The 26,408-nt window shown below is 38.3% G+C and overlaps 2 protein-coding genes across 2 annotated transcripts; both read left to right on the forward strand.

Moving 5' to 3' along the window:
- The first annotated feature begins 525 nt into the window (after positions 1-525).
- Positions 526-1,423, forward strand: LOC131734966 (TBC1 domain family member 2A-like). The gene has a single exon (XM_059021473.1). It carries the CDS (start codon positions 909-911, stop codon positions 1,410-1,412), a length of 504 nt encoding a protein of 167 aa, XP_058877456.1. The 5' UTR covers positions 526-908; the 3' UTR covers positions 1,413-1,423.
- A 2,789-nt stretch (positions 1,424-4,212) lies between these two features.
- On the forward strand, positions 4,213-24,620 carry LOC117400013 (TBC1 domain family member 2A-like). The gene is made up of 10 exons (XM_059021474.1): positions 4,213-7,775; positions 10,042-10,316; positions 12,801-13,190; positions 14,668-14,775; positions 17,058-17,230; positions 19,299-19,796; positions 20,843-20,966; positions 21,491-21,676; positions 22,034-22,155; positions 23,419-24,620. Exons 1-10 carry the CDS (start codon positions 7,649-7,651, stop codon positions 23,651-23,653), a joined length of 2,238 nt encoding a protein of 745 aa, XP_058877457.1. The 5' UTR covers positions 4,213-7,648; the 3' UTR covers positions 23,654-24,620.
- Positions 24,621-26,408: the final 1,788 nt, after the last annotated feature.

The raw sequence follows: 26,408 nt of genomic DNA on the forward strand, positions 1-26,408 counted from the left end.
AAGTATCCAATGCGTACAGTTCACATTGTCAGGCAGCTTTAAACCCTTTTTTTGAAAACACGACAGTAGCCTGCTACACATTAATACGCTTTGTTCCTTGTCATTGGGCTCTGGTGTTTTTTCCTTATGGAGGCCACCTTCAGTCTTAACTACATCAGAACACTCCAATTGTCTATTGCTGATTTAAGATTTGGTTTATTTATTTAATAAAATGAACTGTGCTACTGCAGCATTTTACTCCAGTATTTTGCTGTAAACACTATACTTTAAAGTGGTAATTTGCTGTAAATGCATTTTTATTATACAGCAGTAAACTATAGTGGCCATACTTAGTACTGTAGTCTACTATAACCTCCTTGAATAATGCATACTTCAAAGTGGTTATAGAAATTTTCAGAATTTACTATAGCATACTTTCAAGGAGGTGTAATTGCCAGTAGTATTTACTACAGTGCCTGTATGTTATACAATATTTTTAAAAAAAGCATTTACAGCAAATGTGCTCATTAACAATAGAATCCTGTATTAAAATGTGTTTTAAAAAAGTTGCAATAATTTAAAGTTGTGTGAAGTTTAGATTTTATTTTTCATAGAACATAATCCTGAATAAGGGACACTGCAATCACCACAGAGAGCATAGGGAAACTAGTACCTCTTCTTCAGACCTTCATAGCTGATAGCTTCTTTTTTTGTACTAAATGTTACTCACATGGGACTGTAAGGATGTAACATTTTATTTACAAATTCGTCCCTCGCTGAAGCTGGTGTTTGTGAAAGTTTAACTAACTGACAAGGGGCAGGGAAAAGCTAATAAAGGGAATGAAAATTGATTATACCATACTACACCTCTTTTCAATAGCCAAAGACAAACCAGTTAACATCTTTTCTTTGAAATCGGGTGAGGACACATGGTGAGGACTGTTAAGATGGAGCAGGACTGTCAAGTCGGAAAACCCATGCCTGCAGCTGATCCCAATCTGACAAGCCCAGACAATCATCATGACCTCACTGCCAGTGCAAGAGAGGAAGTGGAAAGCACCAAGGAGAACGAGGGTGATTCCACACACATGGACCAGAGCAATGCCCAAGAGAAGCCAGTCATGAAAACTAAGATGGAACCCTCCTCCACAAAACTGTGTGGGTACCTGAACAAACTGGGGGGGCCCTTGAAGGCCTGGAAAGCCCGCTGGTTTATTTTCGAAGAGAAGAAGTGCCAGCTGTACTACTACAGAACGTCACAGGATGTCAATCCCTTGGGAAGCATTGACCTGGCTAACGCTACCTTTGGCTACCCGGCTCAAGCTCAGGAAGAGACCTTTCAAATTCAAATCCCAGGACGGGTTGTTGTGCTGAAGGTATGTCTTTTTAAAATTAAAGCAATAGGAAATCCCCTAATCTGTGAAGGTACGTGAAGCAGTAACAAGCCAGCCAATAAAATTTAATCATATACATCTTGCACTTCCATTCGTTGAGTAGAACACACAGGTGCAGTTCTGAGTTGAAACAAACACAAGTTACAGCAAACATGTATTTTCATTAACAAAAAAAACCACTGTTTGTGCCTATACTGATGTCTTAATTAAGTTATTTTGTTAGATACAACCGCTTTGGTTGAGGATACACTAATCAGTTTGGACTTCCACTTACTGTCATTTTTTTTCAAATAACCTTAAAAAACGATGTATCATTTTAAGAAAGTGCCCTTGTGCAATACCAAGGGTTCCCTTATAAATTTAACCACAGTAAATTTAACGCAGGAATTTAGCGTTTTTTCCCATGGTTCTACAATGCATTTACTGTAGTTTACCATGGTTTATTAATGTTCTTTACCATACCTCTGTGTTCCAGGGATGGAAATAAGACTTCCATTGCATAGCAGTTTGATCCATTCCTGGTTTTACTTTGAGTTTAATATGACACATCGGAACCTGTTACTTATACACTGTGGCTAATCAGGCTAATTTTAAAACCTGCAATGAGGGAACTGCAATGCAATAGGGGTTTGAATGTCTGTCATTTGGTGCAGGGTGTAAAATTAGCTTTTGAGCACTGGGAACCTGAAAGTTTTATATATATATATATATATATATATATATATATATATATATATATATATATATATATATATATATACAGACGTGCTCAAATTTGTTGGTACCCTTACAGCTCTTTGAAATAATGCTTCATTCCTCCTGGAAAGTGATAAAAGTAAAAGCTATTTTATCATGTATACTTGCATGCCTTTGGTATGTCATAGAATAAAGCAAAGAAGCTGTGAAAAGAGATGAATTATTGCTTATTCTACAAAGATATTCTAAAATGGCCTGGACACATTTGTTGGTACCCCTAGAAAAGATAATAAATAATTGGATTATAGTGATATTTCAAACTAATTAGTTTCTTAATTAGTATCACACATGTCTCCAATCTTGTAATCAGTCATTCAGCCTATTTAAATGGAGAAAAGTAGTCACTGTGCTGTTTGGTATCATTGTGTGCACCACACTGAACATGGACAAGAGAAAGCAAAGGAGAGAGTTGCCGGAGGAGATTCAGAAAGAAAATAATAGACAAGCATGGTAAAGGTAAAGGCTACAAGACCATCTCCAAGCAGCTTGATGTTCCTGTGACAACAGTTGCAAATATTATTAAGAAGTTTAAGGTCCATGGAACTGTAGCCAACCTCCCTGGGCGCGGCCACAAGAGGAAAATCGACCACAGATTGAACAGAAGGATAGTGCGAATGGTAGAAAAAGAACCAAGGATAACTGCCAAAGAGATACAAGCTGAACTCCAAGGTGAAGGTACGTCAGTTTGTGATCGCACCATCCGTCGCTTTTTGAGCGAAAGTGGGCTCCATGGAAGAACACCCAGGAGGACTCCACTTTTGAAAGAAAAACATAAAAAAGCCAGACTGGAATTTGCTAAAATGCATATTGACAAGCCACAATCCTTCTGGGAGAATGTCCTTTGGACAGATGAGTTAAAATTGGAGCTTTTTGGCAAGTCACATCAGCTCTATGTTCACAGACGAAAAAATGAAGCTTTCAAAGAAAATAACACTGTACCTACAGTGAAACATGGAGGAGGCTCGGTTATGTTTTGGGGCTGCTTTGCTGCGCCTGGCACAGGGTGCCTTGAATCTGTGCAGGGCACAATGAAATCTCAAGACTATCAAGGCATTCTGGAGCGAAACGTACTGCCCAGTGTCAGAAAGCTCTGTCTCAGTCGCAGGTCATGGGTCCTCCAACAGGATAATGACCCAAAACACAAAGCTAAAAGCACCCAAGAATGGATAAGAACAAAACATTGGACTATTCTGAAGTGGTCTTCTATGAGTCCTGATCTGAATCCTATCGAACATCTATGGAAAGAGCTGAAACTCGCAGTCTGGAGAAGGCACCCATCAAACCTGAGACAGCTGGAGCAGTTTGCTCAAGAAGAGTGGGCCAGACTACCTGTTAACAGGTGCAGAAGTCTCATTGAGAGCTACAGAAAACGTTTGATTGCAGTGATTGCCTCTAAAGGTTGTGCAACAAAATATTAGGTTAGTGGTCCCATCATTTCTGTCCATGCCATTTTCATTTGTTTTATTATTTACAATATTATGTTGAATAAATAATCAAAAGCAAAGTCTGATTTCTATTAAATATGGAATAAACAATGATGGATGCCAATTACTTTTGTCAGTTTCAAGTTATTTCAGAGAAAATTGTGCATTCTTCGTTTTTTGTGGAGGGGTACCAACAAATTTGAGCACGTCTGTATATAAATGTAATTTATACACGCATACGAATACATTAAATTAGCCATTGTATGGTCTCATGTTATGCTTTACCTAAAATAAATACATTCATCCTGAACTGGTATAGAAATGTATTCCCTGTATCTACTGGCATACATTTCATCAAATGCTCTTGTCAAACGCTCTTGTCAAATGCTCTTGTCAAATGCTCTTGGTTGTGAACACAAAAATAAGCATTACTGTGTGCCGTATTGAATTCAGCACTAGCCTCTTTGGATGTCAATCATTTTAAAATTGTATAAAGACGTCAGGTATAGGAAGAGAGAGTGTGATTGTAGGAAGTGATGTAATAGTTGACGGAGAGAGAGAGAGAGAGAGAGAGAGAGAGAGAGAGAGAGAGAGAGAGAGAGAGAGAGAGAGAGAGAGAGAGAGAGAGAGAGAGAGAGAGAGAGAGAGAGAGAGAGAGAGAGAGAGAGAGAGAACGCAGTATGGAAATAAGTTGTAATAGTTTTTTTGTTTTGTTTTGTTTTTTTTGGTGTCTAAGCTTACCGTTAATTAATATATGAAATATAGCTTTGACACCACGGATGTTTTGTGTATGGGGAAACTCGTTGGGACAGGAATGATGTCAAGTCAACGATTGAGGAATAAAGTGGCGAGTGATTTGAAACGTGCAGGACCAGTGAAGACGCCGACACGGTTTGCAATTTTGAATACACCAATGGTTATTTAATGCGTGGAGAACAATCCATATTGATTTAAATTAACGAGACTGAAACCTGAAGTTTTTATACTGCTGTATTACTAGCCGGATAAACCTGGAGTTTTCTGCATATTGCTCTATTATTGGCGAGACTGAAACCTGGAGTTTTTATACTGCTGTATTACTAGCCGGATAAACCTGGAGTTTTCTGCATATTGCTCTATTATTGGCGAGACTGAAACCTGGAGTTTTTTTTTTTTTTTTTTTTTTTGTTGCCTACTGGATTGTTATGGAGTTGTCCTGCACGTGTATTTGAGGAGGACGGCTGACAACTGTAGCGGGACTTAATCAATATTATGGAAGTTCCCTTCGTTTCTCTTTTGGGAAAATGACTGTTTAGATCTATGTCACGTCCTTTCTTACTTTGCTTGACTTTGTTATAGCCTCCCGGTCATTATTTCTATAATAGATATGGTTTCAGTGATTGGGAACTAATTGAGTACTAAAGGTGTCAAGGAAGAATGCTCTTAAATGTGTGTTGTGTGGTGTAAAACGAAAATGAGTGACAGTACTGGTTATGGAATAAATGTTAATGGGTGTTTATTTAAAACCCTATGCTTAAGTTCTCAAGAGTCAGTTGCAATTTTTATATTGTAGGGTCGCGTAGGTAGAAACTTGGTTTTGCTACAAGGTCCGAGTAACGAGTTGTGTTTTATTGGGAAGTTTATATATACTTTCCTGGCGCCCGAACTTTATTAGGCCAATTTCGTTACAACTGTTCTAGCTTTGTTGTTCTCAGTCTTTAAAATGTATATTAACAATCTAACAGCTTGCAGCTAACATGCTTAACACTGTGCGTAATAATGATCTACGGATAAGCTTGATCAATTATGAAGGAGATTGTTGAATTAATTTGAAGCAGTAGCAATTTTATATATAATGTATGTTCCGTTCTAATATCCCATTATATAGTCACTTATAAGTTACGTTGCAGTACTCCACACCATTCTTCCCATGGCCTGAACTCAGAATAAACTGTCCAGCTAACAAGTTATAAATTGTTCATTGGCTATGAAAGAAGGGGTTCTTGTTAACTTTTCACTTGTAATCTTACATGAGCATCATCCAGCCTGTTGTGCAAGAAAAGGCTGATTGTTGTATGATAATGTGGGGGAGGAATGTATCCAAAGAAAAGACAAAAACTTAGTATGTGGTGTATTGAGGGTTTAGTAAGTTGAAGGTAAAATATTAAACTTCAAAGTATATTGAATTTGGTATTTGACTGCATTGTGACCACTTTAAAATCCACAGCCTTCCTTTATAGTTTGAGTTAAGCGAACAGAGCAAGGCTATCATTGTATTTTATTTTATTTTTTCTTATAAAGCTATAAAATAGCAGCTCTGTAAGTGTTTGCTGTAAAAAGGTTGTCAGTATAACAAAGGGAATCCTTTTCAGATGCTGCTTTGATAATACACAATAGCATCCCCCAAGCAGTTTTCCCTACATCTAAAATTTTTGCAATGATAAAAATGGATTACTGTGAAGGAATGGTTTGCAGTGTGCAGGTGTAGTGATGATGCAGTGCTCCAGAACAAACACACACAAGACAGTTCACAATTAACAGCTCTTTATTTTCAGCTGGGTTGCGTGCCAACAACACTTTAAATAATAAGCATGGGCTCTACACATCAATGTGTATTGCGCCATGCAAAAGGAGGGTTACAGTCCCGAAATAATAAAAACACTTTTTAAACACACAATACACAGACACAGACATGTCTCCTGACAGTGGGTGCTCTAGTGCAAGTGAATGGTGAAAGACAAACACAGAGGTAACAGTAGATCAGTGTAGTCCGGGGTTTGGTGCTGGCGTGCAGCGACAGCTCCCGGTTCGTGTTAGCCGTCTAGCCAAACAAACAATGACAGTTAGCTGACAAACAAACAAAACACAAAACACTCACAGTACTTTTAATTCTCCTGTGCATACGGTCCTTATAGTTTAACCATCAAAACTAAGGAACAGATCACTGGGGCCACTTCCCCTTAAAACCCTCCGTCATGCCCTCTTTCGGTGGCGCGGCCAATCACGTCTCCTCCAATCCGTGACTGACACATCACCTACCGCATTAAGGCGCTGACTTCAGGTATCGTGGCCCCACCCCCTTCCTGAATGTCCGGCTTCCGACTGACCCTGGAATGAACTGCAAAAACATCCATTCTGGGGCACTCTGTTCTGGTTATACAGCGCCCTCAGAGATTGAGAGGGAGATTGTTGACGAGGATTCATTCATTCTCTGTCACAATTACCAACCATTTTTATTAGTGGGGCTTGCGAAGCAAGAGTCCCCACTTTAAATCTTCAACGTACTTCTTCTTCTTCTTATTCTTTGGCACGCTACTCCTCTTACACCGTTTAAGATAGAAACACCGTTCAAACTTTAAAACGTGTAGACCGGTCTGGAATAGTGTGCTTGTATACAACTTTTTGATATCTTTTATACTTTTTAAACTATTAAGCTTTTTATCCTTTTTTTGTCTATCTTCATTCACTTTAATGGGACTTTTTTCAACATTCTAAAGCTCCCCATTGTTTAAAAACTCCCAGACTTCCAACATTCTATTTACTGTAAACGATGTAACTTTTGACACAAATCAGCTACTTTGACCACTTTCCCAACAAGTAAGACAAAAAGTTAGAGGGTATGACATCTTTCTCTACTTCTCTGCTATTCAAATTTGAAATCAAAACATAAATAACTTTTACCAATCAAGAGGTCCACCTGTTTTAGTAACCGCACCAACTAAATTTTTCTCTAACTTTTTATAAACTGCCATTTTGACCACTTTCCCAACAAGTTAGACAACTACTTAGAGCAAATGAAATCTTCCTCTACTTCTCAGCTATTCAAATATGAAATCAAAACAGGAATGGCGTCTACCAATCAAGAGGTACAGCTGTTTTAGTAACCGCATCAACTTCTTTCAGTAGGCTACATCCCACTGTTGAATTAACTGTCATAGAACTTTGAGAAATTTCAAATTCTAGCACATTCTAAGCATGAGACAATTAATAAACAATGTGACTTTTGACACAAATCAGCTACTTTGTCCACTTTCCCAATAAAGCAAGCCCCACAACTTGTAAAGTTACCATCTAGTTTGTTTTGTTTTTGTTTTACAGGCATTAAACAGCCAAGCCATGCTGTATTGGTTGCAGCAGCTGCAAATAAAACGGTGGCAGCACAATACCAGCCTGGTGAAAATACCTGCAGAGCCCTCCACTACCTCCACACAGCTCTGCCAGCTGCCTTCTGCACCTTGGGAAGGTAAGCTCACTGACAGCCCAGTTTTAATTCTAGCTCAAGTCGACCAAATTGTGTGTGGGGTGGGGTTCTTCAGTTTGTGATCTGATGGAGAAAAGGGTTCCAGGGTAGGTGTTGTGTGCATGCAAAACAAAAGAGCTGAACCGGAATAACCCAATTTAAATTATTTATTCTAAACGCTTACAAAGTGTTGCTATACTCTTGTAACCACCACATATTTTTTCATGTTTTGCGCTTTATTGTAATTATATCTAAGATATTTTCATGAGGTGTAATGTGAAGCAAGAAATGCAATGCTTTAATTAGGTGAGGTAACAAAAGTACCAGGACTTTGTTTATTGTGTCTGGTGTCAGATATCTTAATGAATTCAAACAATCAAAAATGATGATCATACAGGAGAATGTTGGTGCTGTGTGGTGGAAAGAACTCAAAATAACAAAAGGACTTGCACTATTTTAGATCTGGTGCTGTTTTAGACTAGGTACTGTATACAGGTTTAAAGCTGGCAAGATGTTTATGCACCTCCGTATGTATAATAAAATAGACCCAGTATTTACAGCTGACTCTTGTCTTCTGGTATAAGAATGACATATACTTTTAACCTGTACTTTCTTAAGACAGCAGCTTAAACAACACAGCCCGCAAACACCGTTTCTGACAGCTGTTGTGAGTGAGACTCTCTAATGTTGCCAGAAACTTTCCCAAGCAAAAGGTGCAGGGAAGGAAATTTTCATTTCACTAAAACATACATATATCTACAGCTTTTGGAAATACGGAGAATGGAACCAAATAATACATTTGTATATCTAATCATTTAATTATATTTACTCCATGAAGTCCAGCAAGTAAGTACAAATGTATTGCAGTACATTAGAATGGCATTTCCACATGATAAATGAATATGTATGAAATGTGTACTTTGTTTGAAGGGATGGGCAGTTGAGATGCTTGTGCTCTTTTTCAGGAAGGACAGAGGACTTCCTCCCAGCAGTAAAGACCCCCAAGGGCCTAGTCGGAGACGCCGCAGCCTGTCTGCCAGACAAGCACCCCATCACAGAGATACAGTAAGACACTACCTGCATACCTTGTTTTTTATGTGCCTCTTAATGGGAAAACACACTGAATTAAATGGCTCTCTTACGTACAGTGTAAGTACCAAAATCACAGCAATGGCTAGGGCAATGTCAGTTGCTCATGATTTGCTAGCACCTAATATTTTGTAACCAAAATATATTCCTTGGCTTCTATTTAATAACAGCAAAGTTTTCACTAGTGGGAAGCAACATGTGCTTTTATCCTAAGGTCATTTTGTATTTGAAAATTTACAGAAGTTATTCAAACCTGTTATGTAAACTAGTCAGCCCTATCCAGGCAGCTGCCTGTAAGCAAGAGAAGCAACCAGTTGAGCTTTGGATTTTGTTATTTGTTGTGTACTACTTTAGTTTGTGTGTGTGTGTGTGTGTTTTGTTTCTATGCATTTAGTTTCGTTTTCTCTGTACTTTGCCTTCAGAAGTCAGTTTGTGTTTCCTCTGCCTTGCCCTTACAGGAACACAGTCCTCAATATCTGTGGAAACAAGCCAGCTCAGGAGCTGAGACGGAGTGTGTTCAACTTTGACAAGATTCAGCAGTCTGAAGACTGTCCCTGTGAGGATCCTGTGACACAGATACTGGGGGAAACGGGTGCATCCTTCAGTTGACAGGAAACTGCACTGCAAAGTCTGTGTCTCTGCTTAGTTCATGTCTGGATCAGTTCAATGCGGGGACCACCACAGTGGCTCTGAAACTATTACATTCTTCTCATGCAGGGTAAGAACTCTTTCTGCTGTTATAAATGTGCAGAGGTTTCCTGTTCCTAAAAGGTGAACCATGCAGGAGTAAAGCTTGTTAATAAGATAAAGAATGAGCGTCAATAAAGCCTTTTTTTAAGAAATTTCTAGAAAACTCACTAAATAGCTCACAATTTCACCTTTCATTGAAAACAACAGCTCTTTTTAACAACTATTTTCTTTTGCAGCAAATTGTAGTTTTGGCTAGGCACCCTAGAATTAACATTGGTACTATGAGTTCTATGATGATTTTTGTATGTATAACAAATTTGAATTCCAGAAATAATCATTATTTTCTTTTTTTGTTTAATGATTATGAAGGGTATATTGTCAGGTAGGTGGCTCCAGAATAAAATAAAGAACCAGCAAGTTTAAGAAAAAATATATATATATAAAATATTCATGCATTTCAAATGCTTTCTTTGCTTGCTCTCTTTCCTAGCACCTCCAGCACCGCCTGTACCTCTGACACCCCCAGCACCTACAGTCCTTTCAGCTCCTTCAGTTTCTTCAGTTACAAACGAGTCTGCGCAGGAAGCAAAGACTGGAGGAAAGAGTTCTCCATCAAGCAGCATGAACAAGAGGGAGAAGAAAATGACCAGTTCTCTTCAGCCTTCTGGGGAGAAGGTGTCAGGAAAGGAGGGGAGCCCCGTGGACAAACTATCCAGACTCCAGCACGAGGTGTTCACGCTCACTGAGGAGCTCAAGTCACAAAAGGTATATGTTTGGTTTGGGTGTCTGAAGTATATTTAAGCACATAACAACTGATAACTGAGTTATTAAATAATATGTCTTGTGAGGCACTTGTACAATGAATGATTGAACCTTATAAATGTTTCCCATAGTAAAATCATAAAGCATAGTGGTACAGCATAGGTCAGCATTGTAAAGACCAGCTAGGTATGGTAAAGCATATTAATAAACATGGAAAGCCAGGGTAAACTGTGGGAAAATAACAGTCTAATCACAGGGAAAGCATGGGAAAACTGTAAAAAATACTGTGCAAAAACACAGTGGTAAACCTTTATAAAGTTGTATGATAGTATTTAAATATGATGTTGTATCTATAGTAAGCATGGTATGAACGAACATAAGACAGAAACAGTGGATTTAGTCAAGCAGTTACACAAAGTAATACAAACTCAAATCCAAGACCAGCAATAATTTTGCCTAAACTGATTAAAGTACTGATCTACTGTATTGACTGTGTGATGTCTTAACTCTTTTTCTATGCAAGTCAGAAACCTGCATGCTGACCACAAATTGGTTGCTTTACTGTGCATTTTCTTTCCTCTTTGGCTAAGGTGTCACTGGGTGTGAAGGCAAACGCATTTAGCAGAATAACTCATGCATTACCTAACAGGAGAGCTTTTTAAAAGTGTGAGAACTGTATTGCTGATAATCCAAATTGTTATAAACATGGTGGTATGATGTTCTATAGTAGCTGTGTATGTAAAATAGGGTTGAAGGGCACTTCTGAAACAGTGAAGAGAGTCTGTTGTTGCTTCATTGTCTGTAAGTGAAACTCTTGTGCTGTACTACTGTTCCTATGAATCCATAAAGGTTACAATGTAGAATTTTTTTTTATTATTTTGTCATCAACACATACAGTACAAATGTATTAAAATACAAAATCTCTGGGGCCCCCGAGAGGCTCAGCTGGTAAAGGCATGAGTGCATGGTGTGCAGGGTGAGTCAGGAAGTCAAGGGTAATTTTGTGCCCTGTGCAGGGACTGTTTCTGCAGGGCTAGATCTAAACAGTCACAATAGAGCTCCTGAATGCAGTTCTGGGTTTTCGCTCATGACTCCTATCTTATGATGATAAAAAGACAGCTTACATTTTTGCCTGTGGTCACAAAACTTCCTTTTACATTTTTATGAGCTTCAATAAGCATATTTTATTGCTTCCCAAACATAAACTTTAATCTTGCATCGCCGCCTTCTTGTTTCCTGTTAGTAACCCATACGACTTTTAACGCAGTGATCAAATGCACCTGATCTGCAACATGCAAGAGTTTGTAGCTAATTGTATATTTGATCTAAAATTAGACCAACAGACACAATCTTTCTTTGTGCACAGAATTTATTGTGCATGTGCATTTTGACTTATTTTATCATTAGTTTTTGTGTCTTGATTAAAGACACGGTTATCCTGGACCTTATGAAACCACTTTACAAGACACCATTGCTCATTATTATTGTAATACTGGGACAGTATTTCCAGTGTTTGGTACTATTATTGCATTATCATTGTTTTCTTCTTTCAGAGTACAAAGAACAGAGCTGCAAAAACAAGGTCTTTTTTGAGCCTGTTAAAAACACAAGTTAAGCTGATCTCCTGAATGGTTTGAAAAATGACCACCAGCAGGCAGTGTGCAGAATTTTCAGTCATTTTGCTGGTCTTTTCTAAAAACACTTCACTGAATTCAGCTTTTATAATTGGTTAAAAAAAGGACATTGTTATTGAAATAGTAGGCTGTGTGGTCCAGTGGTTAAAGAAAAGGGCTTGTAATCAGGAGGTCCGCGGCTCAGATTCCAGTTCAGCCACTGAGTCACTGTGTGACCCTGAGCAAGTCACTTAACCTCCTTGTGGACGTTGTTGTAAGTGACTCTGCAGCTGATGTATAGTTCACACACGCTAGTCTCTGTAAGTCGCCTTGGATAAAGGTGTCTGCAAAATAAACAAAATAGTAATAATAATAATGTCTGATAATTGGTTTTAAGGCCACTGACGTATAATATAGGGCAGAGCTTCAGAGCCTTTTCTCATATGCACTACTAATAAATACTGCAACAGGCTGTTTTTTAGGGAAAATTGCATTGTACAGTAGACTATTTGAATTTACCTTTAGCCATAATTGTAATTAAATGCATTATGTTAACAGCTGTTCTTATATGATAAGTAAAACAGTATTTTTTTATTCAAAGGGATATTACAGATTTTTCAGGAAATGCAAGAATCAAAAACCTAAAACAAATACTATACCAGGCATTTTTAGTATGGTACAGTTTATTATCAGTACTCCAAACAAATCACTAATCTGAACAGGTCTGATCCCACCTGGTTCAGATTACAAAGAAAGTACAGGTGCATTATTCAGGGACCACCTACAGTATAATTTATTTACGGGACCTCCAACACAGCTCAAGAAGCTTCACCTTTAAGATTAAATGACCATAGTGTTTTTGTTTTGAAATCAGGAGCTGGTGCGACTCCTTCACAAGGCCCTGGAGGCAGCACAGCAGGAGAAGAGGACCAGCAAACAGTTCCTGTCTGCAGCAGGGGAGCAGGAGCGGCTGGAACTGGTGCGGCACAAAGAGAGGTGTATCGCGGACCTGGACGGCCGCCTGGAGGCCCTGCTCAAAGACAAGGAGGAGCTGGAGCAGCGGCTGGCCATGCAGGACTGCCAAGTGAATGAGCTGCAGCAGCACGTGCAGCTCATGATGGAGAAGAACAACGCCAAGCAGGAAGTCATCCTCAAGCTCTCCGAGCAGGTGGCCGCCTGCATGGCTGACCCCCAGCGTACCGTAGCCAATTCCATGGGCACAGAGACCTTCTGCAGGCTGCAGGAGAAGATTGAGAACCTCAAGGTTATTTTAAAAGTTACTTTTACATTACAGCCATGGGAAGTACGTCAACTCTTGTTTCAAGAAACACGAATAAAACCACACTCTTTTTTTTGGTTTTGTTTGACCACCATGTAATCCTGCATGATGTGAAAAAGCAGTAAAGTAACTGATCCATGTTTTCACTGCTGGGGTGTCACATACGGTATTCTACACCTTCTCTGCATCCAATAAGCATTACAAACATGACATCTTAACTAGATTTTATTAGCATTGGAGCAGACACACAATTACTGTTTGCCACTCCAGTCTAAGAATGATTCATTTATAGTAGAACCGGTCCAGGGGTCCAGCGAATATATACTAATATTGTATCTCAGAGGAAGTCGTTTTAGTATATTGTAGTTTCTTTATTAACGTCGGGGCATTATAAATGAACAACGTCAGGTACATCAGTGTGCCTAAAACACCAAAGTACGACACAGCATGTATTCTATACAAAAAAATCTGTGAAAATGACTGCACAAGCACTGAAGTACAGTATTTCTCAGTTTACAAAACAGCATTCCAAACAGTTCTTAACGTGCTTTCTCAGTGTATGCCAAAGTAATCTGACAGGTTTTTTTACATTGTGTGTGTGTGTTAACCTGAGACATAAACAACAACAAGGATGCACGCTTTTTAACAGTACAGTAATTTTATGAATCCTTTACTTTTCTTTTATTTACTATGGTTAAACTGGGCAGTTATGTGAAGTGACAGTGTGTACAAATTCTGACCTGCTAAGAGCTGAATTTACTGTTTTAGACCCATAATAAAATGTGCATTGGTCAGTTTCCATCAGTACCATTCAGTTGGTAGCAGCATATGCAAGTCACACATGGCACAGGTCCATTGGGTAATGATGGTGTCATATCTTGCAGGATCAGATACGACAGGTTCGACTGTACTTTGTATCACGTTACTGTGATTTTGTACTCTATAGGTCAGGCTTGCACAGTGTTGATGTGATGTTACAATGAACAGCAAAAATTATTATAATAACATAAACATACTGTATATATATAAAAAAAAGATCCCTGTGTAACCCCAGGCTACTAGGCATGAGGGGGTACACTGCTCTCTGATAAGTTAGGAGACCAGTTATCTGCTTATTAGCAAAACTTAAATATAAAGTCAAATAATAATTCCAGACACGTGATCAGTTGGCCAACTATTTTTTTCTTCTATTTCTTTGTTATTAGAACAAAACAAGTATATTGTTTTTGTACAGTGTATTAATTGACATTAGTTAGCCACACTTTTTTTTTTACGTATCCCAGCGATTTTCAAACAGTGTTTTATAGGGTACAAATGAGTACAATTATGAAAGCAAAGAAAAGCAGTGATCAGTCAGGACTAGGTCAAACCTGTGCTCTTAATAAGTAGAGCTCACAGTAGAAATGTTTTAAGTACAACCACAGATTGTGTTCTGATTTCATTAGTTTACTGTGTTTACTAGGACGATATTGAGGCGCACAAGATCCAAAACAAGTTCCTCAACTGTGAAATCTACCAGCTTACTAAGCTGTGGAGGAACAGTTCAGAAGAGAAGGGCCTCCTGATGAAGGTATGTGCTTTACAGCTTGCTGTGTGACAGATCTGTACCCATTTAACCATTGTGAAAAAACATATATGTTCAAATATATTAATATATATATTATCCTTACCTACAAGTCTTTAATGCAGTATCGTCACTGTGTCAGGCTAATATATAAGTGACTTTATTTAATACTAAACATCTTATTTTCAGCTTTTATAGCCTAGGCCCCAGATTAATAGTAATAGTAATGAGTTTCGTTTATTTCTTTTTTCTTATAGCTTTAACCACAAAACCACAATGAGATCTGTGATTTCGCCTAGAGACATCTCTGTCTGCACTAAGAAGCCAAAGTAAATTAAAGAACAACTAACATGCTGGTACATTATGATAAAGCAAACTGCTTAGTGACACATGGATTGCAAGTGGTTCTAATGTAGTGACGCAAGCTGGTGACCTACTGGGCACTATTCTTACACAGTCTAACGCAAAAAAACAAAACAAAATAAAAAAAAAACAACAACTTTAGATTCACTTTGTATCATTTTCACATCCTGGTAACTTTTTAAAAGTTTAAAGCATTCCTTTGGCCTCCTGTTTAACCACAGTATTTCTGCAGTTTTACCCATGCTTTTCCCATGGTTATACAATGCATTTATAATAATTTACCTGGGTTTTGCCATGTTTATTAATATACTTTTATTATTATTTATTTCTTAGCAGACACCCTTATCTAGGGTGACTTACAATTGTTACAAGATATCACATTATTTTTACATACAATTACCCATTTATACAGTTGGGTTTTTACTGGAGCAATCGAGGTAAAGTACCTTGCTCAAGGGTACAGCAGCAGTGTCCCCCAGCTGGGATTGAACCCACGACCCTCGGGTCAAGAGTCCAGAGCCCTAACCACTCCTCCACATACCTTCTTACCTTGTTATTGTAGTCTAGTATCTGCATAAATAAAGACATAGGCAGTCAGTATTTTTGGTCAATTATTTGATTTTTTTGCAGAGATACTTCCTCTGTTATGTTTCTCTTTAGTAATTTGTGGTTTTTCTTTTTTCATTTTATACTGTACTTCCCTTATTTTTATAATTCTTTGTACTCCTGCTAGGTTTCACTCCTTGTTTCTTCTTCTTAGTTGACTGTCATAGTAGTTCTGACTGGCTGGCTGTTAGCCTGGTCAGCAACCTCGGGTGTGTTCATGCATTACTAATTAAAACCACAGAGAAGTTAGCAACTGAGCCAGCTCCAGTCTCCCAGAATGAACAGATCAGACTGACTGGGATGTTTCCCTTTCATCTCCAAATCTAGGTCTTCTCTAGATGCAGAAAGCAAATTGGAAAGATATGTAGTGAATTCTAAATACAAATTATTTAATTTTGCAAATTAATGTTTAATCTTGTTGACCCCAATGTGTTCTTTGGGGTGGGTCAAGTTGTAGCTGTTTCTGTATCGGTGCTTGATCTGTCCTAGTGCCTGTGTCATGGCTCCATATAGTGATATCCCCTGAGTGCACTGTGCAATGAAACAGCTACTGGCTGGTATGATTGCAGCAAATTAGATGTTTTATCTATCTGGTCTGATTGGCAATGGTTTTAAATTATTTTAGATATATTTAGGATCAGACCATTTTTGTGACATGAAAAACTATTGTACTACAGTAGAGTTGTTTCAGGATTTCTGGGAGCACTTGAATTAATAGGTATCACATTTGATACCAGGGTGACTCTGGTTTAAAGAAGAACCAAATAGCAAAAATTGTAAAAATAAATAAATAAATATAATTTCAGTTGCAGGCTATGCTAAAACTGCTAAAATTGCCAAAAACATAAACGCTTTGATTTCCGAATCGTAATCGGAAAAAAACATGTATTGTACACAACAGTTTAACTTTCAAAGAAATGACCCTTCACAGCCACAGTGTCCATAAGCACTCGGGTGACACACATATTGCACTGTAGAAAATAGCAGTCTTGTAATTAATATAAGCAGCACAAGGGAACAAGTGAACACTGCAGCGAAGAGGATTTTTAAATAAAATTAATTTAAGGAGCAGAAGCAAGATTATAATTGGAATGGCTCCATCAGAACTGTAAAATTAGTTATTTGGAAATGTACTAGGTTCATTTTTACATTTTAATAAACAAGTTCAACCCAGTTAAAAAGTAACAGGGTGTAGAAACCCTCTGCCTTTGGACTGCCCTGTCTTGGAAATGAGTGGGAGGTTGTGGGAGGGTTACTGCTTTCACCAGCTGCTGTGTTTTGTTTTAATCCTAACCCTAAACCTCTCTTTTGTGTTGCAGTGTGCCTACGTGGAGGCCAAAAACTGCCAGATTGAGAGCAAGTACCTGGTCGTGCTGCGCAGGCTGCAGGAGAGCAAAGGGCTGGACAGCAGTCAGCAGGAGATGGTGAAAAGGCTCATTGAGGACTCACTGCAGGGAGACAAGAAGGATGGCTTTAAACTCAACCCTGTCAGGTAAGACAGTACTGACATTTCCATACCGGGATTTCACAGCGAAAACTTTTTTCCCCCCGGTTACTTTCTTGTTTTTTTGTTACTAAGTATATTCAAATATTTAAAATGCAATTCTATTGCTAAACTGATGATGTGATTGCAAGCTACACCAGTTCCATTTTCATACAATACCCTCATATCCCGAACTGAAATACCAAAACAAGCAAAGGATCAAAATGTTAATGTTGGTTTGTTGCAATTGTGATCTAATAGGTGCGCAAATGAAAAGCCAAAAAAGAGCTGGAACTTACAGTAGTTTCTGGGCTTTGCTGTCTATGATTTTCTATGTCATGTGCCCTGCTCTTTTAATGTGATAATTTAATAATTGAGAAAAATATATATTTTGTTTATGTCACTTCTTTAAAACAAAAGAAAAACTCTTTTTGTTTTGTTGCATGGTCTGTTTAGAACAGAAGTGCAAATTATATGCATTTCCTATTTTTCATGATTATTTTCTCAGTTTGTTTTTATCAATATTATAGAAACTCCTTTCGTAGAGTTTACTGTAGTCTTAACAACTGCACAGGAACTCAGATTGAATAGTATTGATTGTAAATTGAACAGAAAATGTTTGTTCTGCTGTTCGAGCGATTGATGCAAGCAGCTGAAATGAGCTTGCTGTTAACTGTATAGTAATCCACATCACAATACCACTGCACACCTTAGCAGGCAAAAAGAAAGGTCAAAGATTGGATTGACATTGAACTGCTCCCTAACCAACCACATAAAGAGCAATGTGCGTCAATAAACACTGCAATTCCAGGACCATATATAAGGGTTGATGTTAGGCAGTGAAGGTGTATATATGCCCAAAAAGAAGTTCAAGGCAGTATCACGGGTAAAGTGTCTTATTTTGCAGATTGTGCACAGAACTATTTTATAAATTATGTGTACAGATTATTATTATTTTTTTATACAGCAAATAGATTGATAAATGCACTGACATCTTCAAAATCAACGTCAAAGTTATTCAAGCACTTTACAATAGCTTGTGAAACGGTGTTGTCATTAACAGCCTGAGGGTAAAGTGTATCTGCAAGGACAGCTTTCAGTTCTATGTCAGATGCATGTTCACCATTTAGGCCCTGCAAAACAAATACAATGTGAAACATATATTGCTATTGGGCATCAGTCGACGCGTCGGTGACCATTGACAAGCAACCAGACTGTTTTACTAATTCCATAATCTCCTGCTTGTGATAGTCGGCAACTTTAGGTAAGTATTCACGTCTCAGCTGGGCTGATGAAGGAATCACTCCACCATTTGCTACACTCAGTATGAAGAAATTACATAACTTTTGGTTGTCCAGTTTTTCAAGAGGGATATTTGCGCAAACAAACATCCCTGTCAGGTCAAAATTTAATGTGTTTCGTGCTTCACGGTTTTCAGTGGACTTTTGGAACATGGAAGTTCACGTTTTTGGCTTCTTGGATTTCCGCCTTTCTCTTTCAGTGAATACTTGAATCTAAATGCCTGTCAAGAGATGATTTGCAGTAACATTGCAGGACATACAGAATAGCTTACCTCCATCGTATGAAATACAAATAATAATTATAAGAATATTGAAAAAAATCACGGTATTGGGCTAAGTTCGCAATTTCTGCGCAGTTCGTGAAATCTCGATTTACACAGGGCCTTATGTATAACCCTAGGCAGGTTAGTTTCAGGCACATATACCATTTACACATAACCCTTTCCTGGTTCTTGTACTGGCTTCCAAACACATTTACCTCCTCCTAACCGTCAAACTTCAGCCCACTCCCTTCTCTCCCTTTGTCTCTCTCCGCCAACTGTTCCAACTCAACTAACTAACTCCATGCTCTCCTGCAGCGATGGGGAGGAATACGCTGGCAGAGGGGACTGATTAGAAATATAACAGTACAACTTAACATAGAGGTTCATTACACATAACTAAATCACAAAAACCTGGAGCCATGCACCTACTGTACAATGTTGTATGATAATTTAGGGAATATGTGAATACTGCATGTTACCAGCATCCTTGTTTAATTTTGTGTTCCTTCCCAGTGAGTATGACGACTATGGATTCAAGACCATTCCTGATTATGAAGTAGAGGACGTGAAGCTCCTGGCCAAAATCCAGGCCCTGGAGATCCTTTCCAACAACCTGCGCAACAATGAGATGGTGGACAAGCCTTTGCGGACAAGGTGGGCTAACTACCTGGCCAGCCGTCCCTTGGACCAGCTGGCTCCCTCCCCAGAGCTGAAGGGCCTGATCCGGTGTGGGATCCCTGTGGAGTACCGGGAGCAGGTGTGGCGCTGGATCGTGAGGACACGGACGCAGGTCTCTAGGAAGTGGAATCCCAATCGCTACCAGGAGCTGAGGAAGCACTGCGAGGTGTCGGAGCACCTGGCCTCGCGGCAGATCAGGCTGGACCTGCACCGCACCCTCACCAGCAATAAGCACTTCTCCTCGCCCACCTCCGACGCAGTCCAAAAGCTGCAGCGCATTCTGCTAGCCTTCTCCTGGCAAAACCCCACCATCGGCTACTGCCAGGGCCTCAACCGATACTGTACCTTTTGTATTGAAAGTTCTTAATGCCATTCGCTCATTAAGTAGTAAAAGGTGTTGCCAAAAAAGACAAAACACTTTCTTGTACTTCTTGGACGTGGACTAGCATAACTTATCCTTTTCTAAAACAGAGAATAATGCCTATTACCGGTAAGCAGTGCCACAGGTAATGGCAGCATTACTGGTGTTTAACATTTTAGAGCACTTCGTTGGAGGTAGCTATGCCAGGACACTATACTAGAGCAATGTGTTGTTGTATTATAAATAGCAATAAGAATACACATGCAAACAGTGTTTATTTATTGATTTGAGTAATTATGACACCTAGTGGTTGTTAACTGTGTTGTGTATTCTTAGCTACTCATCCCTCCCCTGTACAATATATCTTTTTTTGGAATCACAAATATACTGGCCCAGATATGTTCTTTAATATTCTACACAACTGTAAAGACAACTGTGGTGGAAAGCACGAGTGGCCATATTCAGGCAGATTAAAAATAATTCCGGCGCCTCCTCAAGACTCACCTCTTCAGACAGCACCTGTAGAAACTCCTCTTTTCCATCTGGACACTTATCACTCTTCCTTAAATGCACTTTACTTGCTCTTATCTGCTCCCTATTTTACTGCATTTAACCCTGTACTTTAGAGTACTGTAATCTGTCGAGTGTCATTTAATCTGTAGTATTTTGTATTTAATTATATCCTGATGTAACTATCACTGACACTGTTATCTGTTCCGTTATTGAATCGTAATCGTATCAATACTTATACTGATTCTTGAAATGTATTTTTGTCAACGACTGTAAGTCACCCTGGATAAGGGTGTCTGCTAAGAAATAAAATAATAATAAATACAAATAAGTGTATAATTTACATAATTTCTTGCTAGTTTCATACATCAAATTCCTCTGAATTTATTTCAAAATAGGGCCTAAAATGTGTAAAAATGTGGCTTGGCACACCTATGTGTCCCCCTTTTCTTCTGAATATTAGCAGCACACTTCCAGTGGAGTCATGTGGTGTGTGTGTTTCCTCTTGCAGGTTGGCAGCTATTGCACTTTTAGTTCTGAAGGGTAAAGAGGATGCCTTCTGGTGTCTGGTGGCTGTTGTTGAAATCATAATGCCACAAGACTACTACAGCAAAACCCTCACTGCCTCTCAGGTACAGTATGTACAACAACTGATTTCAAATCAGCGAACCCTCTTCTTCCCTCCAGGGACACAAGGACGCAACAAGCCCTTGCCACCTCTCGATCTTAGGCAACTTTCTCTGCCTCATTTTCTTTCCCCTTGTGGTATCCATTGTAGAGCTACCTTCTGGATATGGGTTTGTTCCATCCTGAGTACGTGGCCTATACACCTCAGTCTTCTTCTTTTTGTATCTGTGATGATTTGGTCTTCTCGTGGAGGTCTTTATTTGAGATTTTGTTTGACCAGTTTTTGCCTATTTTCCAAAGGCACTTGTTATGGAAATTGGCTAATTTGTCCATGTCTCTCCGTTATTACTAAGAAAATGTTAAAATATTTGTGACACTGCTCGTCGGCCTATAGCTGAGTTTTAATGCTATCCCCTCTGCTTCACCAGTAAGTACTGTGGATGTGCTAATTCAGGCAGTCATAGTCCCTATTTGTTCTAACAGCTGAGCAACTCCTGCTGCTCTAAGCAGAGCTCTTTGTTCCTTGCAGGCTGATCAGAGGGTGTTCCGTGACTTTCTTGCTGAGAAGATGCCTCGCCTGATGGCCCACTTCAAGGAGCACAGCATCGATCATTCCCTCATCACCTTCAACTGGTTCCTGGTGGTCTTCGTGGAAAGTCTGGTCAGCGACATCCTGCTCAGAGCGTGGGATGCTTTCCTCTATGAGGGCACAAAGGTACAGCGCCGGCTGTGTTTAATACCCACCCCACCACCACCAACACCACCCACACCACCCACGCTTACCCAACTGTGTTGAAACGTGCTTAATACATTTTTCAGCACAAATTGTTGAGAAAAATTGTCTTAACTTGCAAACATGTGCACAGTATGTCACACTTACATTGTAACAGCTTATCCAATTATTTTAAATTATAGTAATGACATTTTAGAGAGTTATAGAGAGTAAAAATGAAAAACATGGAAATAAGTAAAATATAATTAATTATAAAAGGGCTCAGTCCAGTGACGACTTGATGAGTGAAAGTATCCTTCTTTTTTAACCTGAACAGTATTTCCTTCTTTCTGTTTCCAGGTGATATTTCGCTATGCACTGGCCCTCTTTAAGTACAATGAAGAGGACATTCTAAAAATTCACGACAATCTGGAAATCTACCAATACCTCCGTTTTTTCACCAAAACGATCTCTGATGGCAGGTGAGGCAGAATGAGGATGATGATAATGTACAGCAGACGCATCAGACCAGTTGCTGTCAATCACAGACTGTATAAACAGTTCACACTCATCTCACTCACTCCAGTGGCCATGCTTTTAACCACTAGTAAAGTTAGCGATTTCAGTAAACTGTCTTGTACCATTTTGATGATGGTAAATGTGAACAGTGATTTTGCAGTTTACTGAGCTTTACCATGCATCCACTATGAAACCGTAAGTCCTTCTTTACCATTCACTTCCTACAGGTAATGGAGCCCCCACCTCACAGACCCACATAATGTCCTCTTTGCAGCGTAGAAAACAGATGTACTGTATGTATAGCTGTTTAATGAACAGTTTGCAAGCAGATTATTAAAGTGTTGAACAATTTAACTGGTAGGTCAATTGGCTGGTTTCACAGGCCCTGATTAGCACTAATCCTGGACTACCTATTGTTATCTTAGGTAAGGTAGTCCAAAATTAGTGCTAATTGTAGTTTGTGAAACCAGCCGTTTAAGATCCTATTAAAAACAGAATTTTCTTGCCATTAGGTCTTAGTAGTAAAAATAAGTTATCCTAAGGATGAATAATTCCAAGGTTCTGTTGCCTTTTATTTACTGAAAACATTTCCTTTCTGTTATACTGTAGCACGGAACTGGATCAATCAGTCTGCTTTCTCTTGATTTTCAGTGAAATAACTGGGATTATATGATAATAATTTGGCAGAGCTTTCTCACAATGACTGTAAAGCAGCAAAAATATGTTTCCATTTAGTTCTCAAAGCCTTTTCATTGGAATTATTGATTCAATCACCATGTTTCTCCTATGCCCAGCCACTAAACCTGAAATACAAACACATTCATTTAGATGCAGCCATTCATGCTTCAGTATTAGACAAGAATCCAGGCAGTGCTGGCTGTGCAGAGACAGGGGGCCATTGACTGATTTGGACCACCTGAAGATTGATACACTGTAGAAGTTAATGGGTTCAATCTCTAAACAATTATGTTATAAAATTAGCAAGCAACAACTTTGTATGTCAGACTTACATTTTTTGTTCCTGTTAGAACTGTGCATTGTTTCTCAAGTGTGTGTTTGTCTTTTTGTCTTTTTATGACTTTACTTTTGGCAGGCCCATACGTTATTGTTTATTTATTTATTTGTGTATTTTTTGAAAGGGGGAAAAATGCAGAGTTCCCAGGTCCTTTAACTTTGCAGTTGTTTCATCAGTGGCATTTTGTTTTCTCTTTATCTTCTGTCTTTAGGAAACTAATGACCATAGTGTTTAATGATATGAACCCCTTCCCTATGAAGCTGCTGAAGAACAGACGAGAGTTTCACATGGAGAGGCTGACAGCCGAGCTGCTGGAGCTGGAGAGGATACAGGAGGAGTTTGTGAAAGAACAACAAGTGGAGTGCAAAGACAAGGACCTGGACACTGCTGTCAACGAAGATGAAGAAGTAATACAGACTGCAGTTAGCTTGCATCACACGTCCTGACGTTATTGAAAAATTACACATCACTGATACTATTTAAACTAATTTGTTTGCCTTATTATTCCCTGCTGTGGAATATAGTGGGGCTTACATATTGTGTATGTCACACATACATCTAACTGTTATCCTTTGTCTGTTGTTGACTATATAGGTATGTCAGACTTACATTTTTACATGTACAGTTCGGCTCTTATTTTGTAATGGCGCGCGTAATGTACCGACATACTTGTTTTAGAGTCAACAAATTAAGTTTACCAAACCTGTCAAAATGCAGAATATTAATGGAAATAGGTGTGTTGGTAATACACACACACTACATCTCAGCAGTGTGGAGTAGTGGTTAGGGCTCCGGACTCTTGACCGGAGGGTCATGGGTTCAATCCCCGGTGGGGACACTGCTGCTGTACCCTTGAGCAAGGTACTTTACCTAGATTGCTCCAGTAAAAATCCAACTGTATAAATGGGTAATTGTATGTAAAAATAATGTGATATCTTGTAAGTCGCCCTGGATAAGGGCGTCTGCTAAGAAAGAAATTATTATTATTATTATCTCTGAATGCTTGACTTCAAATCCAGTTTAAGTCACACATGAAAGGAGTATGGTGGTCCTAAGCCCTCGGCTTCCACATCACAAAACCAACACACAGTGCAGCACAATTGGCACAAAGGATAAACCTGTTTCTTATCTCATAAAACAGCCTTTTACTATAATTATCATCTGTCAGTCTCTGAATTTCTTCAATCAGCAGTTCCATTCCACTCAGATCAGTTCAGTAAATTAATTATTTTGTAGTTTCCCAAGAAAACAAAAACTCATTGGAGATCTTGAAAATTAATGTCTTGAAATGTGATTAATTTAGGCCAGGCTAATCTGAACAAGTACAGAGATTCCAGTTACTTTTCAGACCGGCAACCAGGTTCCAGATTTTCTAAACGAGACTATCTCTGAAATAAACTTATTTTTTATGCATTGGTTGTTTGTTTATATTCCTGTAAATTGCATAGTTCAGTTATTGCTAAGTTAAGTGGAAGACGTTGCTTTGTTTAATTATGTTAAATTGTATGGCAATCCTTCATGATTTGCATGAGTTCACTTAGGTTTAGAGGTACAGTTTTAATTCATGTACCTCTGATAAACCTAAACTAAGTGACGAAAGCAAAAACACAAACGTTTTTTACTTGAGCTTGAAAAGGAAAAAATAGGATGAATACAGTGCTATATATACTGTGTGTGTGTATATGTGTGTGTATATATATATATATATATATATATATATATATAATATTATTATTTATTTCTTAGCAGACGCCCTTATCCATATATATATAATTGATCGCTACATATAGATTTTTCAACGCTGGTAAAATGTTTAATTCAGTAATGATTTTAAAAATGTTTATTTTTTATTTTTTAAGGGATGCAAGACATGTAACAACTTTGTGTCTAAAGTTTTTAAATGCCAACTGTTAAATAAATAGATTTATGGATATTATTATTTATTTCTTAGCAGACGCCCTAATCCACGGCGACTTACAATTGTTACAAGATATCACATTATTTTTACATACAATTACCCATTTATACAGTTGGGTTTTTACTGGAGCAATCTAGGTAAAGTACCTTGCTCAAGGGTACAACAGCAGTGTCCCCGACCGGGGATTGAACCCATGACCCTCCGGTCAAGAGTCCAGAGCCCTAACCACTACTCCACATGGCTGCATTGTCTATTGCGCTGAATTTTAACCAATTTTAACAAATTGTTCCCATTATTCTTATTTTTTATTTTAGCTTTTCTCTTCAAATATTTTTTAGAAAACAAAAAAGCACAAACAAAATCTCAGCGTGTTTCATCTTATTCATGAGTAGACTTAATTTGATACAGAGGAACACCCCTTTTTTATACACGCAATTTTCCACAGGTGATTAATCACCTTTTAAGAGATGGCTCAGTTGACAAACAACTCTTGAGAAGGGAAACTTTTGTGATATTTTTTTAAATTCTGTTCCACCACATGGCCTTAATGAAGACTTTAAATATGGGTATTTTTTGTAGAATGTATGTTTGTATGTATACAGTATATACCTCTGTTCATTATTCAAGTTGCAGAGTAAAAAGAAAAAAGTAACTTAGTAAAAGAATATTTAGTGGTATGAAAAGTTTTGTGTTGACGTACAGATTGAGTGTTTAAAATAATATAAAAAGTATGGTCTTCTGCCTTCTGTTGTCATTTCTGTACCTAATTACTTATTAATTTCAGTTGTTTTTGATTGTTCTGATTGTCAATTGAAGGTTTGTGACGTAAAGGTGATTAATCGCCTGTGGAGAATTGAGTATAAAAAAAGGGGGGTGTTCCTCTGTATCAAATTAAGTTTACTCATGATTAAGACTCTGTCGAAACACGTTGAGATTTTGTTTGTGCTTTTTTGTTTACTAAAAAATGTGAAGAGAAAAGCTAAAATAAAAAATAAGAATAATGGAAAAATGTGTTAAAATTAATTATTTTTGTGAAGAATGGGTTGTCTTTTTCACTCGAATCACTTTATAAAGGCCTGTTGGCAACCAATACAAGCTGCCTTTATTTTCTCAGGTGTTGCCAGGTTGATTACCTGGTCAAAGACTAAACACATACATGTAAAACATTTAGAACATGTTTGTATTCTGTATTTGTATATTATGATATTTGATTGGATTTTTTATGTACGTATTATTGCACAATAGGGAGAATTAACGAGAACATTTCTAATATTTAGGCGTTC

Source organism: Acipenser ruthenus, unplaced genomic scaffold, assembly GCF_902713425.1.
Source record: "Acipenser ruthenus unplaced genomic scaffold, fAciRut3.2 maternal haplotype, whole genome shotgun sequence".
Classification (NCBI taxonomy): domain Eukaryota; kingdom Metazoa; phylum Chordata; class Actinopteri; order Acipenseriformes; family Acipenseridae; genus Acipenser; species Acipenser ruthenus.